The sequence below is a fragment of the Taudactylus pleione genome, unplaced genomic scaffold (genome assembly GCF_031769625.1).
Source record: "Taudactylus pleione unplaced genomic scaffold, aTauple2 ptg000421l, whole genome shotgun sequence".
Classification (NCBI taxonomy): domain Eukaryota; kingdom Metazoa; phylum Chordata; class Amphibia; order Anura; family Myobatrachidae; genus Taudactylus; species Taudactylus pleione.
In genome coordinates this window covers 757363-774700 of record NW_028284823.1, presented here as the reverse complement: position 1 = coordinate 774700, position 17338 = coordinate 757363, and the positions used below count along the sequence as shown (strand labels likewise).

The 17338-nt window shown below is 44.7% G+C and overlaps 1 protein-coding gene across 2 annotated transcripts in view; it reads right to left on the bottom strand.

The window, feature by feature from the left end:
* QSOX1 (quiescin sulfhydryl oxidase 1) overlaps positions 1 to 17338 on the bottom strand; it is a 56466-nt gene that overhangs the window by 30650 nt on the left and 8478 nt on the right. Inside the window, exons 2-5 of one of the 2 annotated variants that reach the window (XM_088447152.1) lie at positions 2638 to 2738; positions 2419 to 2467; positions 1033 to 1132; positions 19 to 109 (exon numbers count right to left, since the gene is read on the bottom strand). In XM_088447152.1, coding sequence (XP_088303278.1) covers positions 19 to 109; positions 1033 to 1132; positions 2419 to 2467; positions 2638 to 2738 — 341 coding nt within the window. The remainder of the gene's footprint in view (positions 1 to 18; positions 110 to 1032; positions 1133 to 2418; positions 2468 to 2637; positions 2739 to 17338) is intronic. The other variant, XM_088447153.1, reaches the window with a different exon arrangement.

The window sequence follows — 17338 nt, the reverse complement described above, 5'->3', positions numbered from 1 at the left end:
GATGTGCAAAGTTCGTACCTCTCTTCCCATGTACATTTTAGGATTTTCAAAAATCAGGGCTAGATATGCTTCTTCGTTATTCTCAAAAAAATGTTCAACCTCCGGCCCACTAAAAGACAGTAATACATTATGTACTTTAAGCAATACTGCACTAAAACCTACAGTACAGTATAATGAAGGAAAAAAAAAATACAGCAAAATCATGTTATTGCAAATGACCAAACTGTTTCTACAAACCCACAAACCGTCCTGTCTAATACACGTTAAATATAGTGAAATGTAAACTAAACTGAGCTATCAAATATGGTGGGTTACAGTGTGCTACGTAGTCAGGGGAGCTTCATGCAAGCATGGGCCTACAGACCTGGGGAATCTATTATCATGCAGGCTAAGAGCATACAGATTAGCTGTGTTATAAAAGGAAAGAGCGCTAGCATATGAAAAAATATACAAAAAATACCAATTAAATGAATTATACCAAATAAATATTATTTATTATAATATATATATATATATATATATATATTTATTTTTTCTAAAGGGAATTAGCTGATCCCCATTAATATTGGACTGTGCCATTCTTTAGCCTCCCGTCCTTCATTTTTACCATCTAGGTTAGGTGGGGCAGACTCTGCAAACCTGATGCAGGCTAGGTAAGTACAAAGTTATTTTCCATTATGGAAGTCCCAAATGGGCAGGTGCAATTGACAATAACAGTTTTTTAAAAAGAGAACCCCTTTAAGAACCATTAAAATTTAACATCCACTTATGGAGAAAGTAAATGCTCTTCAAGACACGCCTGCAAGTCTCAGCCAAAGTGAAGTGGAAACGAAGCAATGACATGCAAAGATCTTGCAGAACTCAAAAATTACAACGTGTAAATCAGACGCTTTGCACAATAAGATTTAAAAGGGCCTGAATAGAACATATTTTTTTTGGTCCGATACTGGCAATACTTGTAGCCAATCCCTTGTTTGAGAACCTCTAAGAGCTTGAGGACAGACTTGATCACTTCCTGTGGCATGGTCATACCTGATTGGCTCCAATGGAGGACATGCAGGGGGTGGAGACTCTTTTTGTGCCTCCAGTCCATCAATAATGCTCTGTCTCAACGCCGCTGGATTCCGACCTGCTGAAACATGGAGTGTAAGTATTAGGGGTAGTGTAGCAGTGTATAATGGGCAGTGATAATAAGCAAAAACATCCACTATTATTGTAAGGTACAAAAGATACACTTTGAAAGACAAACTTGCAAACAGCCCCATCTTTACAACATGCAGCACAAAGAAAATCAGCAATCTCCAAAAGTAAGGGTCAACCATGCTTCAGGGGTTTCCCGCCAGCACTAAACAGGTCATTTCTGTTGCAGCACCATGCTGACCATTTCTGAGTAAGGGGTATATTTACTAAAGTGCGGGTTTTTAGAAAAGGAGTTGTTGCCCATAGCAACCAATCAGATTCTACTTATTTATCTAGCATCATCTAGATTATAATAGCTAGAATCTGATTGGTTGCTATGGGCAACACCACCTCTAAAAACCTGCACTTTAGCAAATATACACCTAAGAGAGATGCTGTTCCATAATTCCAAGACCCCTGCTATGCACCAGCCCCTGTGCATGTACAAAAGAACAGAGCATAGGCCCATTCTAAGCAGAGCAGGGACCGTAGGACTGAAACCAAGTTACTTGTTTAAAAAAACAAAATAAACTCCCATCAGTAATGTCTTTTTAGCATGTATTAGGTTTATCAAATTACAAAACTAGTGGTCAAGAAGGTCAACAAACATGAGAAACACTATGTATGAGCTTGTGGATAAGAACGTGACCTGGACAGGTGGTCTTATAATCATGTTTGTGGAGGTTCCTCTGGTTTGGAGCTAGTAGGGTAAGATGTTTAGAGCTAGTAGGGTAATATAGTGAGCAGTAGTTGTAGATTGTTTGTAATTTTTATTGAATAAACTTTCAAGTTACAATTTAACACTGACAAATTTATGTCTGCTTACACACAACCTACTAAATAAATATAATATTTCACTGACTTTATATAGCACATACAATTCTTATGCAGTGCTGTACATGTTGACTTTGCCGTATCCTGTCCAATCTAAAAATCCATGTTTTTGTGCTGGGACATGGAAGCTAAATTACTTGCCTCTGGCCACAGACTGATGACACTGGGATTTGTGTACAGAACATACGTAATTTAATGTTTTATAACAGCAGTAGCTTAAAAACAGCTGTGAAGATACAGCCTGATTTAAAGTAAACACTAAAGTTAAAAGTCAATGTTAGAGGAAAGATTGGGGAATGAGTTGGTAAGAATGGAAGCACATATTCTTCCCTCGCCCATAAAATAAACATAAAATTATCAGTGACAGCCAGACAATGACTGGGAGAGGTGACACAGCTCACGTACTTTGAATAATGATGCCATCCGATGGACTTTTTGAATAGGTATTGAAGAACTGGAGAACAAAGAGACAACATGGGTCACTCATGCTTTGCTTCGAGCAAAAAGAAAAGCAGTGATAAATAAAAAATGATAAATACTGTATACCAACAGGAACACATAAATTACTAATGAGCGAAGGGAGAGTGATAAGAGAATTCAAAAGAACACAGGACAAATGGTTACCTTAATAGTGGGGTATCCTTGTATACCAAAGCTGGAGCAAGCTGCGGTGTTGGATTCATCGCCACAGTCTAAAACAGCCAGATACACTGCAGGCCTCCAATCTGTATAACGACATACGCATATCATCATTATTTTGTCCCTTTTAATCCTCTAAATGACCCTTTTGCCAGTATATTCAATGGGCACGTTTCAATTAAATGCGAAGTGAATAGCACCGGGAATGAGCTCCGGAGCTATTCAGTCCATCGCGATGTTAGGTCAAGGAAGGCTCGTTCTCGTGCCTTAAACAGGGTGTTTAGGCGCGAGAACGGGCATTCTCTGACTAAACTTCCCGGCGCGATGCTGTTTTCCCGCCGCTAAGGGCAGAAAACAGCATCGCGTCTGGACTTGTCGGATTTCTGCTCGCATCCCCGGGGGGATGCGAGATGAAATCCTTAGTCGGGCTTAGCAGCGCGATGGATTGAATAGCTCCGGGAGCTCATTCCCGGCGCTATTCACTTTGCGTTGAATAGAACCGTGCCCAATAACATACATCTTCATTGGCATGTGCGTCAGAGGGGTGCAAGTTCTACCTCTGCCTTATTTACATTTAACTGAAACCTCATATTGTAAATAAAAGTAAATAAAAGATTATATTAATAAATGTTGGCTTTTTAATCTGTGGTTCACAAGTCCAAAAACCTCAGAAACACCTAGTTTCACAACAAATACAAATAATATTTCTAATGAAACTAATATGCCCAACATTTTTATGTTCATATGAGAAGCATGAAGGTGAGATAAAAAGGTGAAGGGTGCATTTTAGATGTATGTCATGCAGTACAGAGAAGTGCACAAATATTTCTATTTTTAGAAGGCGGCGATTAAAACTTCTCCTTTAAATGTAATGAGACCTGTTCTGCACCTGCATTTGACGCTGAAGTGCATTTCTAGGCACACTTTACTGCGATAAAAAAGACTTCAAACAATCCTCATGGCAATGTTTATTATAAATTCATAAATAATGAATATGGAGACCATGTCACCCCACCTCCCCAAATCTTCAACCAGCTCCAGCATTAGTCTAAAGGTACATATCCACTACACGACTAATGAATGACTGAATGATTACAACATCGTAATAGTTCATCATACTGTGCAGTGGAAATTGTGCCCATACTGAATGATATGTCTTTCAGTGCAGACACTCTCCCTAATCCCCGAACATACACGACCTGACGATATCGTCTTGGTGGGCAGTAAAGTTCAGGCGATGACAGATGTCGACCACTACCAGCGGGAGCCTGCATCGCTGGTAGTTGCCGGCATATTCACTTCACGACTAATGAACGATTGAACGATAAAGATGTAATTTTTATCGTGTAGTGGATATGCGCCTTAAGCCTGATTCCACTAAAACAGGGAGATTACTGCAACAGTTAGGTCAATACAGATTTGGTGCTTCAACGAGTGAATGGAACAATAAATAGCGCTGGGGCTCTTCACAAATGACTTGAGCTTTGCGGACAAGGATAATAAATATATATTTTTTCCTTTCTCAATCCAATACAGTAGTAAAACAACAAAAAAATAAAAAAATTTCAAAATAAGCATAACCCCTTTTCCACAACACCCTCCATCAAAGAGGCACCAGCCTTATGTTGACTTGCATGGGAATGTCAGGAGCTCCACACACTCTTGGGGCAAATTTACTAAGATTCGAGTTTGGTCAAGATGTCAATCACTGGTGTGTTTGCCCATTTTTTTAACACTTGCAAATTTATTAAGGGCAAACAGGTGAGAAATCAAACTCTCTGCAAACTCGGGTGAGAAATCAGAGCCGTAACTAGATTTTTTTGGTGCCCTGTGCCAGAGAGCATTGGCACAGCCCCCCCATTTTTTAAATAGGGACATTAGATAGTGCACCTGAAAAAGGGCCATGGCCTCATGGGGAAGGGCCAGGGAAGAGATAGGGGTGGCCAGGAGATGCTGGGGATAAAAGAAGCGGAAGCTACAAGTGAGAATGATAATAAACAGGAAAATTGACAGGCCCAAACAGCGCCACCTGCCCTGCGGTGCCCTGTGCCATGGCACTGGTCGCACCACCCTAGTTAAAGATTATCAAACTCTCTGCAAAACTTGGGTGAAAACACAAATGGACAAATACACCATCGGCCAAACTCACAGGTACTTTCCACAGACATGAATACAACTCGTGAATTTACCAAGAATCGTGATTATAATCATGGGTGTAATTTTAACAAACTCGTTCCTAAATAGAAGTTTTAAATAGACTACCTCCTGAGCTGTGAGTTTAGCAGAAAAATACACAGATCAGTGTAATCTGTGCAGGTTTCTGCCTGTAATTAGACAAAAAGGGTTAAATTATTAAAAGAAAAAAAAACCAAAACACGTGAATAACCAGTCCAGGGCTCCAGAGACTGCATGTATTTTGTGTTAATTTTTTTATTACAAAATAGAAAAAAACGACGTGTCCCCCCCGAAAAGCATAACCAGTCCCCCAACTTCTAGGAGCCAGTCTTGGTTCTAAAAATACGGGGGACAAAGTGTGTAGGGTTTCCCCATATTTTATGAACCAGCACCAGGAGGTTGGCAAGTATTTTATTTCATTTTTTTAGGGATAACCATGGATTTCTACTGGACAAGGGGACCGATTCAGGGGACAAGATGAGTATGTATGTAGTGTGTTTTTTTTTTTTTTTATTTTTTTTTTTACAGTGGGGTTACGGGTGCCGGCCGCCTGCTGTCACTTGTATTTCCACAAGTGCCAAAAGGGCAGGCACGCTGGCACCTGCAGTCCCACTGTAAAAAACACCTACCGGCCAGCTGACAGGGAAGAGCCCCGGACTTCAGCCTAGGCTTGGGGTGCTCAGGAGAGAGGGGACCCCTTTATTGGGGGGTCTCCACCTCCCCTGGGATCTCCGGCCTGGGCTGACTAGCTTGGGGTGTTAATGCTTTGGCTAGGGGTGACCCTGTGAAACAGTTCCCTGGCTGTGGCATTACACCCCGGCTAGTTTGAAGCCAGTGCTGCTTTTAAAAATACGGGGACCCTAATGCAAACAATAAAAGAAACAAGACCTATACCTTTACAAATTGTTAAAAAACAAGACTCGGTAATATACAAAGAAGGGAATCTTGCTCGGAAGCTTACAATCTATAGGATGATAGACAATGATGCACAAGGATAGGTTCTACATAATTTCATATTGTGTCAATCAGATTTCAGAAGTTCTTGGGCTACATGATCCAGTTACACGGCAATGTTGACCTTCAGTAACACCATGGCCCTGTCTTCTGAATAGAATGTTTACACTAAAATACTGCTCTCAGTACTAAAACATTTATCGAGAGTTTTGATTGAGTCCAAAGGCAACAACTCTGAAACATTACGGTTGCTCAGCCATGAATGCCAGTATCAATTGACCCTCAGTCACCAGAGAAGTGACTAACGTTCCCTTGCAGAAAATCTGATGAATGGGCTGGTCAAGTGAATGCATGGCTGGTTTCATTTTGATATTAGCTCAATCTTGAATGCCATTGTATGGAATCATACATATTACACCATCTCAAAGGTAAATACCATCTTTCTGAAGATATTCAGGCAAAACAAAACAGAGGGCCTGATTCAGATTAGTACAGAAACCCGACGGACAATGCACTCGGTCCACAATTGCCGTCAGGAGGCTTTTGCTGCCTACAGATAGTCTCCTGTAGTATTTAAATATTTTCTGGACGGTATTGTACAGACGCTTCCTTGTAGCTGTGCAATACCATCCATATCTGAATCAGGCCCAGAGCTAATTAAGACTTTAATGTAACATCTGCTGTCAGGTGTGGTACCGCAGCCCTAGGAAAAAATTCGCTGGTCAAGTATTAGGTCAGATTTTTGGTAGTTGATAACCCACCATGTAACTCTGAGATCTCGGCCAGTTCCCGTACATGGGCTTGAAGTAATGTTAAGGACACTGCCTTGATCAGCACGTCATGCAGGTAAGGAACAAATTAGCAGCCACAACCACAAAAGAACTTTGTAAACACCCTCTGCACTGTTACCATCACTAAACACAGAGCCCCAAATTTTAAACTAAGATCCTGAACTGCGAATCTGAGAACGCACTGGTGATCTTGCCAGATAGGAACATGTAAGTAGCAATCCTTGATGTCCATAGAGATCATGAATCTTTTCACCCTATGCCGATTATAACAGACATCAGTGGGCTCGATTCAATAGCCCACGATGTAAATAGCGCCGGGAGATAGCTCCCGGAACTATTCAATTGTGCGCGGTGTTTAGTCGGAGAATGCCCGTTCTCGCGACTAAACACCCTGTGTAAAGTGCGAGAACGGGCATTCCCCGACCTAACTTCCTGGCGCGATGCTGTTTTCCAGGCGCGAAGGGCAGAAAACAGCCTCGTGCCGAGACTTTCGTCAGATTTACGCTCGCATCCCCCTCTGATTTTTACCTATAGCCGCCTCTATTCCCATAGAGCATGATGTTATCACATGCAGGGGTGGGTTTAGGGGTCTGGCCACCTAGGCACAACATTATTAGCTGCTCCCCCAATCCACATTGCCAGCCCATTTTAGTACAAGTCCAAGCACCTGTCCTGATGCCTGTGGACAGCCAAGGCAGCACCAACCTCTACTCCCCATGACCACCCCCCCTCCTCCCAAGCCGGTTGTAAAATACAAATAAAATCACAAAAAATTACCAAAATAAGGATCACCCAGGTGGTCCCATCAAGCCAGCGGCCCACAAGGAGTCTGATGCAGGGGCCCATGCTGTGCCACCTCCAGTAAGTGGCGCCCCTAGGCACATGCCTCATGTTCCTAGTGAGAAATCCACCACTGCAAACATGTACTCTGCTGCCCCCAGAACTTAATGTGGGTAGTACAAGTTTACAACAAACTGAGGCCCTCAACAAAAGATATATGTGTATGAGACAAAATAACATCACAATAGACAGTGAGAAAAGGAGCAAAGTTAAAAGTCAGATGGCAAACACAAAGTGAAACAAGAAAATGGTCAGGGCAGGTGGCTAAGGAGCAAAATGGCACACTATCAATGTTCAATGCTGGCAGCAACAGAGAGTAGTCCATGAACAATCTCGACTGGGACAAATGAGACAGAATAATCATAAACTCATGTCAGGAGAATAAATCTGAGTACACACACGATTGCAGGCTGATCGGGTAAAACTGTCCCGATGAGCCGTGCAATCTGTCCCCAGTGTGACCTCCTGTCAGTCACTTCACATGTGCAAACCTAGCACAATGTGTACGGGCTTCTATGGGATCGGGTGGTCGACCCGATAAATATTAAACCGTACATAAGATGCGACCTCCCAATCCCAACCATTGCAGGAGCGTTAAAAGCCGTTTATCGGCAAACGATCCTGCATCGGGACAGCATACACACCTATACAATCCAACGGCCGTACTCTCGATATTGGATGAACGGCCCAATAATTGTTTAGGTGTGTACCCAGCTTTACAGGTAGAACAGTCAAAAACAAGCTGGGTCAAATTAGGAGATAGCTAGAACAATAAAGCAGCTGTGAGCAATCATAGCTCCTCAACCAGACTGCACTTACCACAATGAGAGATAGATAGCTTCCTCAGAGAATGTGTACATGATGACTAGATAGAAGTAGTAACAGTACATTGACTATTGTTGTTCCCAAGGGCGTTTCTAGAGAGGGGGCCCGTGTGCAGTCTCCGACACGGGACCCCCTCCTCTCCGCCTGGCAGCGCACTGAGCTGTGTGCGGCCAGCACTAGACTGTGCCCAGAGTCTATAGTGTATGCACAGGTAACCGGGAAAACGGCTGCGGCAGGCATTTTTCAGCCGTTTTACAGCGCCGGACGCCCGCGCAGACGTGGGACTCCGGAGAGGTAAGTGTTATTATGGGTGCAGGGTGTGAGGTGTGGGGCCCCCCTGGACCCAGTGGCCCGTGTTCCCCGCACACCCTGCACCCATTATAGATACGCCCCTGGTTGTTCCTGTCTCAAACCCTGACACCACTCCAGACAGTAAGGAAGGAATTCAATTGTTACTCCATTTGGGCAAGATAGCTGCTGATGCCGGAATTTCACCTCGCAGTCTCCTGAGGTGGCAAGCAGAAATGTGCAATAAGTCTGTTTGGGTGCCCAAACCGGGACTTCGGATGGGTTTAGCCATTTTACGTGGCTAAGCCCAGTCTAATTCGGCATGACAAGCGCAATAATTAATGAGCTCTCAAAAACAAATTGCATAGCTACATTGGGAGCCCATTAATTACCGCAGCTAAAAAAGGGGGTATTTATTAGAGAAGGAAAAAGATAGACCCAGATGTGGGAACAGAACCAGAGAGGAAGGAAAAATGAAAAAGATGCAGTGAGGGATGTGGGGGAGAGAACCAGAAAGAAGGAAAGGGAGGAGAGAGAACAGATATAGTGAAAGGGGGAAGAAAAAAAAGAAGGGGAGTGGAGTAAAGAGAACTAGAGGAGGATGGAGGAGAGAAAACTAAAAGGGTGAGGGAAAGGCTGATAGAGAAGCAAGGAGGAAGGAAGAGGAGAGGCCTGTACCTGATAGGAGGGGGAAGAGAAAACCAGAGAAGGTGGAGATATTTCAGAGTCGAGGATCTAGAGGAGAGAACTATAAATGGGCAATAGAAGAAAGGGGAGAGGGAAATAACCATAGTGGGTTGGAAAGAACCAGAAAGAAGTGCAAACTAGAGCGCCGGCAAAAGGAGGAGAAAGAACCAGAGAGGAGTTAAAAAAGAGGGGAAAAAGTAAGAGAAAAGGGTGTGGGTGATTACCAGATAGGGGGAAGAGAGCCCGACAGGGAGAGAGAGGAAGAACCAGAGAAGTGGAAAATGATAATTAGAACTTTGGAGTAAAGCTAGGTACACAACTATACAATCATACTGTCGATGCGATTTTACTTTCAATTACATTTATGTTCAGAAGTCCGTCCCGCTCAACGTGTCAATGCATACGCACACTCCTTTACAATCTAACTTATGATCCAGGAAACTCATCTGTCTAAAATATCTACTGAAAAGACACAAAGGTGTCGCTGTTGCTGGAGGGGTATGGGCAGAAGGATCGGACAGAATGGTCAAAAGAGCAAACACACTTCACTTTTTGTCCGATATTGTACCATCGAAATGGATGAAAATTAAACTATACAACCTACAAAACCCGACCTTTCGATGCTACCAATGTTCTTCCAGAAATCATAATGGAAGGTGCGTACACACTTTTAAGATATCGTATGAATGGGTCGGGACATGAAAGAACGGCCTGACGATTGTATAGGTGTGTACCCAGCTCAAGTAAGAGATCCTGATAGAATAGGAGAGAGTACAAGAAAGAGAGGTTAATAGAGAAAACTACACTGGGAAAAGAGGGAGAACCAGAAGAATGAGGAGGAGGAAAGAGAACCAGATACCAGAATACCTGTGTTACATACCATAGAGAAGCTCATTATCACATTGTACTTTGCTGTACCTACAGTACTTGCTGCTTAGACAGTGTTGATAAGTGGAGTATTTACGTACCATAAACAAGCATTTAGAAATTTACATTGTATACCAACATCCATCTTCATGTCTGATCAGGGGCGTTTTAAGAGAGGAAGGGGCCCGTGTGCACTCCTCGTGCGGGGCCCCCTCCTCTCTCCCTAGTGGCTGGCGGCCGACTGACGCGGCTGGCCAGCTACCGGAGCATTAGTAGATTCCGGGTACTAGAGTGTGTCCGGAGTCTACTGCGCGTGCGCAGAATGCCGGGAAAATGGCCGCCGTGGCCATTTTCTGGCGTTCTGTGCATGCGCAGTAGACTCTGGGCACACTCTAGTGCCCGAAGTATACTGCGCATGCGCAGAACACCGGAAAATGCCCGCTGTGGCCATTTTGCCGGTGTTCTGAGCAGCAGTGACACCTGACGCGGGACGGTAGGCTATATTTCCCCTTCGCGCTAGGGACCTGGAAGTGACGTGAGGGCAGAAGTGCCAGCTACAGAAGTACTTTGTCCCCACTCACACAAGTTTGTTGTCCCCTCGTGGGCTCGCTGCGCTCGCCAAGCTTTGGGCACGGTGGCTCACTACGCTCGCCACATGATTATATTCCCCCTCTATGCCCACTTGGATGGCAGGGAATGACGCTGGACACTGGCTGATGACGTCAGGGTCCTCTCGGTGAAGGGGATTTAGACATTACAGACGCGGGACCTCGGACAGGTAAGTTTAAAAAAAATATGGGTGCAGTGTGTGCGGTGCGGGGCCCGTGTGCCCCGCACACACTGTACCCATTATAGATACGACACTGTGTCTGATTTAACACTAACTTGACAAACTACACCACTTATTATTAACATTAATATTACAAATATGTTGTTCTTATGGGGCCAGGAATTATTTCCATTTGATTTGTACAATAAATAGGGTAGGGATACCTGATCACCTTGTGTCAGCAACTAGGGGCCTGATTCAGAGCCGTTCGCTATTTGCGGTCGTTCGTTCAAAAACAAGGGGTGGCTATTCAAATGATCCGTTCGCAAATTGTAGTCTGTTCACGCCTCTAAGTCTGAACGAGCGAGCAAAACATACGCTCGTTTATTTGTTAAAAACGCCCCCTGGCCGCTCGCATCCTACGTCATGTCCGCTATTTATTAGATTAATCGAGTACATCGACCAGCGTATGAACTGCTCGCTATTCTTGTGGTTGGTGTTTGCTACCACAAATTTGCGAGCAGTTCTGGCTATAAAATAACCCAGTGACGTGGTCAATGACGCTGCTGTATTAATTATGCACACCCATAATACGCCCGTTTTGACCTTTAAGCACGCCTGCGTTCGGATCTCCACTCCCCGTTTTCAAGCACCTTCCCCTGTTACCACCCACATACGCCTCCTCCTGTCACTCAAAATAGCAGGCACTCGCTATATAGCGTACAAACGATTTTTGGCCGCACTGACTGGTTCGCGCATGCGTACTAAAAACCGTACGCATGCGCAGATGTGCAAACATCGCTCGGAACGAGCGTACTGCCGCTAACGAGCGGCTCTGAATGAGGGCCTAGATCTTTTATATAGGACAATTGCAGACAGTATTCCACATTGTACGCATAAATATGACAGATCTTTGCAACAGGGATTGAGCTGGTGCCAGTGAGGATGATGGTGATCAAACCAAAACTGACATATAGGGGTGATCCAGCTACAAAGATCCATACAAATAAGCATACGGGTGAATATAAACATTTATTGCGTGAACAACTGTGTTCGACTCTATTGTGTTATACTGTCAAGTACATGTATGTATGAATGCTTTTAAAAATATTATACACAGACATCCAGTATGAAACTATACACATTACTTTGCATAACCACACCCAATTACAATTTGAACAGTGGGCCTGATTCAGAGCCGGACGCAATTAGCGCTCACTCGTCCAGAAAATAGGGGTGGCTATTCAAATGAACCGTTCGCTCTTTGCGGTCTGTTCACGCCTCTAGGTCTGAACGAGCGAACAAAACTTGCGATCGTTTTTTGGATAAATACGCCCCCTGGCCGCTCGCATCCTACGTCATGTCCGCTATTTATTAGATTAATCGAGTACATCGACCAGCGTATGAACTGCTCGCTATTCTTGTGGTTGGTTTTTGCTACCACAATCTTGAGAGCAGTTCTGGCTATAAAATAACCCAGTGACGTGGTCAATGACGCTGCTGTTTTCATTATGCACTCCCATAAAACGCCCGTTTTGACCTTTAAGCACGCCTGCGTTCGGATCTCCACTCCCCGTTTTCAAGCACCTTCCCCTGTTACCACCCACATACGCCTCATTCTGTCACTCAAATTATCAGGCATTCGCTATTTTGCGAGCACATGAATTTCGACCGCACTGACTGGTTCGCACATGCGTATAACGATCCGTACGCATGCGCAGTTGGGCAAACATCGCTCGGAGCGAACGAGCGGCCGCTTACGAGCGGCTCTGAATCAGGCCAGTGTACAAACTCAAGTCTAATGTGAGCTTACTGACATGTTCTATTCAGCATAAACATCAAATATCTGAATGCTGAACCAAACTAACCAATCAGCTCTTAACTGCCATTTTTCAAAGGTAGCTTGTAAAGCGAGTTATACCCCTTTCACAACGCTATCCCGGATCGCACCCGGGATTTTGTACACGGGTCCATCCCGGGTGGGACCCGGGTGAGACCCCTTTCAGACTAGCGGCCCAACCCGGCTTACTGCCAGGTTGATGACGTCACCGCCATCACATGCCGAGGCGGCGCTTGGGATTGAGATCGTTACCTGGGTTCAACCCGGGTTATTTCAACCTGGCCCTTTCACACTGCACAGTAACCCGGGTTGCTGCGCTTTCACGTGCAATAACCAGAGTTATTGCTGGCAGTGTGAAAGGGATATTTGAAGCCGATTGCTTGGCACTTTCTCTCTACAAGTTTTGCTTTGAAGAATTCCCCCCCCCCCCCCCCCCCAAGTTATCTATTTCGTTGCCAGGTACTGTTCTCTGGTGTCAATTCATGTCATTTTCTAAAGGATCCCTATAGTTCTTTGTAAAAAAGGGTAGTTTGTGTTCACACTGTTATGTAAAATATCTTATGTACAGACAAGCTCCTGATACTCTGACATATATTTGTAAATATTACCAATAGCTCTTTTATATTTTTACGTCTTTGAAAATGAATTGTAAATAATTACTAATTTGAAGGACTTTGCTTTTTAATCCTGGCATCTAAAAATATAATTGGTGGGAACTCCTCTGATTCCTAGCACACGTGTCCACCCTCTTTGTACACACAGAGAACACACACATGTGCAAACATTTGCTTTGCCACAAAGAAATACATTCAACTAGATTTAATTTCAGCAGTTTTCGTTATAAATTTAGTAATAGTGAAAACATGCCATTTATAAAGGTTATTTCCAAGTTTTGCCTATTTTTACTGAAAACCTATTGAAGTTGCACTATTGAGGTCTGATTATTTATACACGAAGATGTAAAATCTTTTATAATTATCATGCTTTTTTTTTTTTTAAAGGGATAGTATATTAAAAATATATTTTAAAGGGGACTTATACAGTGCATCCGGAAAGCATTAACAACACGTCACTTTTTCCACATTTTGTTATGTTACAGTCTTATTCCAAAATGGAATAAATTAATTTTTGTCCTCAAAATTCTGCACACAATACTACATAATGACAATGTGTCAACATTTTTTTTTTAGATTTTTGCAAATTTAAAAACAAAACAAAAAAAAAACCACTAAGAAATCACTTGTACATAAGTATTCACGGCCTTTGCCATGAAGCTCAAAATTGAGCTCAGGTGCATCCTGTTTCCACTGATCATCCTTGAGATGTTCCTACAGCTTAATTGGAGTCCCCCTGTGGTAAATTCAGTTGATTGGATATAATTTTGAAAATGCATACACCTGTCAATATAAGGATGCCATTTTCCCGATGCCGGGAGACAGGCGCCCGGCATCCCGATCGAAGGGATGCCGGGCGCCGTCAGCGGACAGGGGGGGAGGGTTGGGTTAGGTTTAGGGCACCCAGGGGGGACTTAGGGTTAGGCACCCCCCCGGGAGGGTTAGGCTAGGGGGAGGGAGGGTTAGGCACCCCCGGGGGGGACTTAGGTTCAGGCAGCGGGGAAGGGGGTGGTTAAGGTTAGGCACTTATAGGGGGGGGTTTGGTTTAGGCACTTGGGGGGGGGGGTTAGGGTTAGGCACCCCTAAGGAGGGTTAGGGTTAGGTTAGTTTTTACTTACCTGCGGACGATCGGGATTTCCAGCGCTGTCGGACTTCAGCTGCCGAGATCTCTGCTTCTGTCGGCCTGCCGCGCCCGGAATTCGAACTGCCGGCCAGAGGGACGGCGGTATTTCATACCGATTCCATTCTCTTTTGTGCGTTATGCGGTTGAATCTACCCAAAAATCCAGTTTTTGCATATCTCATATGCACCAAGCTTGGGAAAGCAAAGCAAAGCTGGCATTGCCCAACGGAAGCCTATAGGCTTCTTATAACATTCTGAACAGAGAGGGATCCTCCCAGCGTCCCCTGTGGTGCACGTTTCATTCTGCACATGTACATAAGGACTTCTGCGTCATAAACCCAGTAGTTCCTCTGTGGCAAAGGACAGGTCTTATCGGGAGAGTGGTCCTTTGCAATTTTCTTCATGCATAGCAGCATTATTAACGCCAGCATGCATGCGATAAGTGGTGGGATGCGATGCTTGATGCGTATAACAGGAAACTAAATATGATCAAATTAATTTGCAAGTCACTGCGAATCTGTCGCACAACAACATAAACGTGTATTTAACTGTTTGTCATCTATTAATCCTATTAATAAATGTAACCATACACAGAAATAAACAGTGCAGAATTAATTATTCATAGATATATTGACTAATAAATGCAGCCCACTATCCTATAACAGGAGACTCTAAAGCCGGGTACACACTAGACGATATGTCGTCCGACCCGGCGGATCGGACGACATATCATCCACATTGGGCAGTATCTATGCACTACTGAATGTCGCTGACGATGAACGCTCCCGCACGTCTTCAGCGACATTGCCTGCATGCAGGTCCGACGGGCGATATCATCAGTGGGAGCCATGTTGTCGAATGCAGCATGGCCCCCGCTGTTGTGCCGTCGCTCCCGGCATCGGCAAGTGTGTATGCACTTGCCGATGCCGGGACCCTCTGCCTATGAGATCGTGCTGGGTACATATCGGCTAATGAATACCCAGCATTAGGGGCAATTCAGTGCTTGGCGATGTGCAGCTCAGAACATCAGCGAGATAGACTATCCCACATTGCCCTGTGCACCTTTATGGAGTGCGAGAAAACATTTGCAATGTTGGTGACCGTGAGGTGTCAGTGCTACGACCATTCCTCCCATTGCTTCTGATTGATTTGCCCCCTTACTATCTAAGTAAAAAAATAAGGGGTATGGAGGTGCATTTTGTCACAAGACTCACATCACTATAGTGGTGTTAGGGGAACCAGATCCATGCACTAAAACCCGAAATTGAACATAATCTTGAAAAAGGAAGATTTAGGCCTCCGTCAAGTTCAGTCAGTTTATGTTATATTACACCCACATAAGTACAGTATATTAGTATATATTTTCTACAGAAACAAATCTCTCCTACCAAGTACAGTACGACATAAAATACAGTATGTGACCCACTTGTTCCATTCCACGTGTGCAGTCTGAGCCCTCATAGCCAGCACAGGAAATATTTATCTTTCTAAGACAGTGATCTGTCTATAAGGGTTACAGCACTGTCTTTTTACAGTAACCGTGACAAATATAGCATACAGATTTCCTTCTGTGTAACGCCTTACATTTTCCATGTCTAACAATATGATAAACTAGCTGTTCCTACCGGCTGCCTGGGTGTTTGTTCTTCTCTCCCTTTAACACCCCTGCTATTTTCTCCTCCATCCACTCCCCCCTCATCTATGTTTCTTTCTGTTATTATCGGCCATATGCAGTACACGATCCGGTGTATGACCATGCAAGATAATGTTCCATGCTGCATTTAGCATCATAGCATCTTTCACCCCACTGTCCCTTCTGCTGTGATGCGATGAACGAACGGCGTGCACAGGCAATAGACTGAACACTCTGGGCCTGATTCAGACCCGGTCGCAAGCGCTGAGCGCTCACAACCGGGTCGATGGTGGCCCAGAGGGCATGCACACGACGGAGCCGGCTCTGTCGTGCGCATGTGCGAGACCCGGATAGCGACGGGCAATCTGTCGCTCTGGGTCTCGCACCAAAGGGAGCGTGCTGTCGATGTTGAGTGACAGCACGCCCCCTTTGGTGGGCGGGCCGAGGGGGTGGCTGCCCAGCCTACCATTTGGGGGGCGGCCCCACTGACATCACAAGTGATGTCAGTGGGAGAGCTTTCGGCTCTGTTTGAGCCGAAAGCTCTCTGGGGCTTGCAGCCACAAGACCCTACCACAAGGGTCTCGTTGCAAGCCCAATGCGAGCGGCCAGGAGGCCGCTCCATAAAAAATAAAATAAAAAAGACGCCCTGATTCAGAGCGAGCGATCTGTCAGAGGGTCCGGCTCTGAATCAGGGCCACTATACGATCCGCACAATATATATTGTTTCGATCCGTGTCGCAGAATATATTGTAGGATGTATTGTATAGTGTGTACCCGGCTTAATTATGGGAAATAACAGAAGTGTTTGGAGACTGTAGATGTGTGTTATGCTGGAACTCTCTAGAAGTGAGATCACTGACACAGGTCGAAGGGGTCAAAGGTCATACCAATTGCCATTACATTACAAAGGGGTTGGGCATGAACACCGGCAGCTGACTAGCCCATCCTAACCCTCTCCCTCTCCCCCCCCCCTCCTAACCCTCCCCTAGTGGTGCCTCACCCTAATTGCCCCCACCGCCCCCCCCCCCCCGGGGTCCCTAAACCTAATCTTCCTTTCCCCCGAGCTAACGCTCACACTTACTGCGGATCCTTCGTTCGCATTGCAGACGCCAGTATCCTGATCCCCCTCGGTATAGTGGCATCGTCATTTTGTCGGGTGCAAGGATTCCGGTGTCGGTATATATCGACGGCTGGCATCCCGTCCGCCTGCATATTCACTACATCCCATTCGAAAGTGAGGACATCATTTTCTATTACTCTTCAGGTTTGTATATAGCAGCA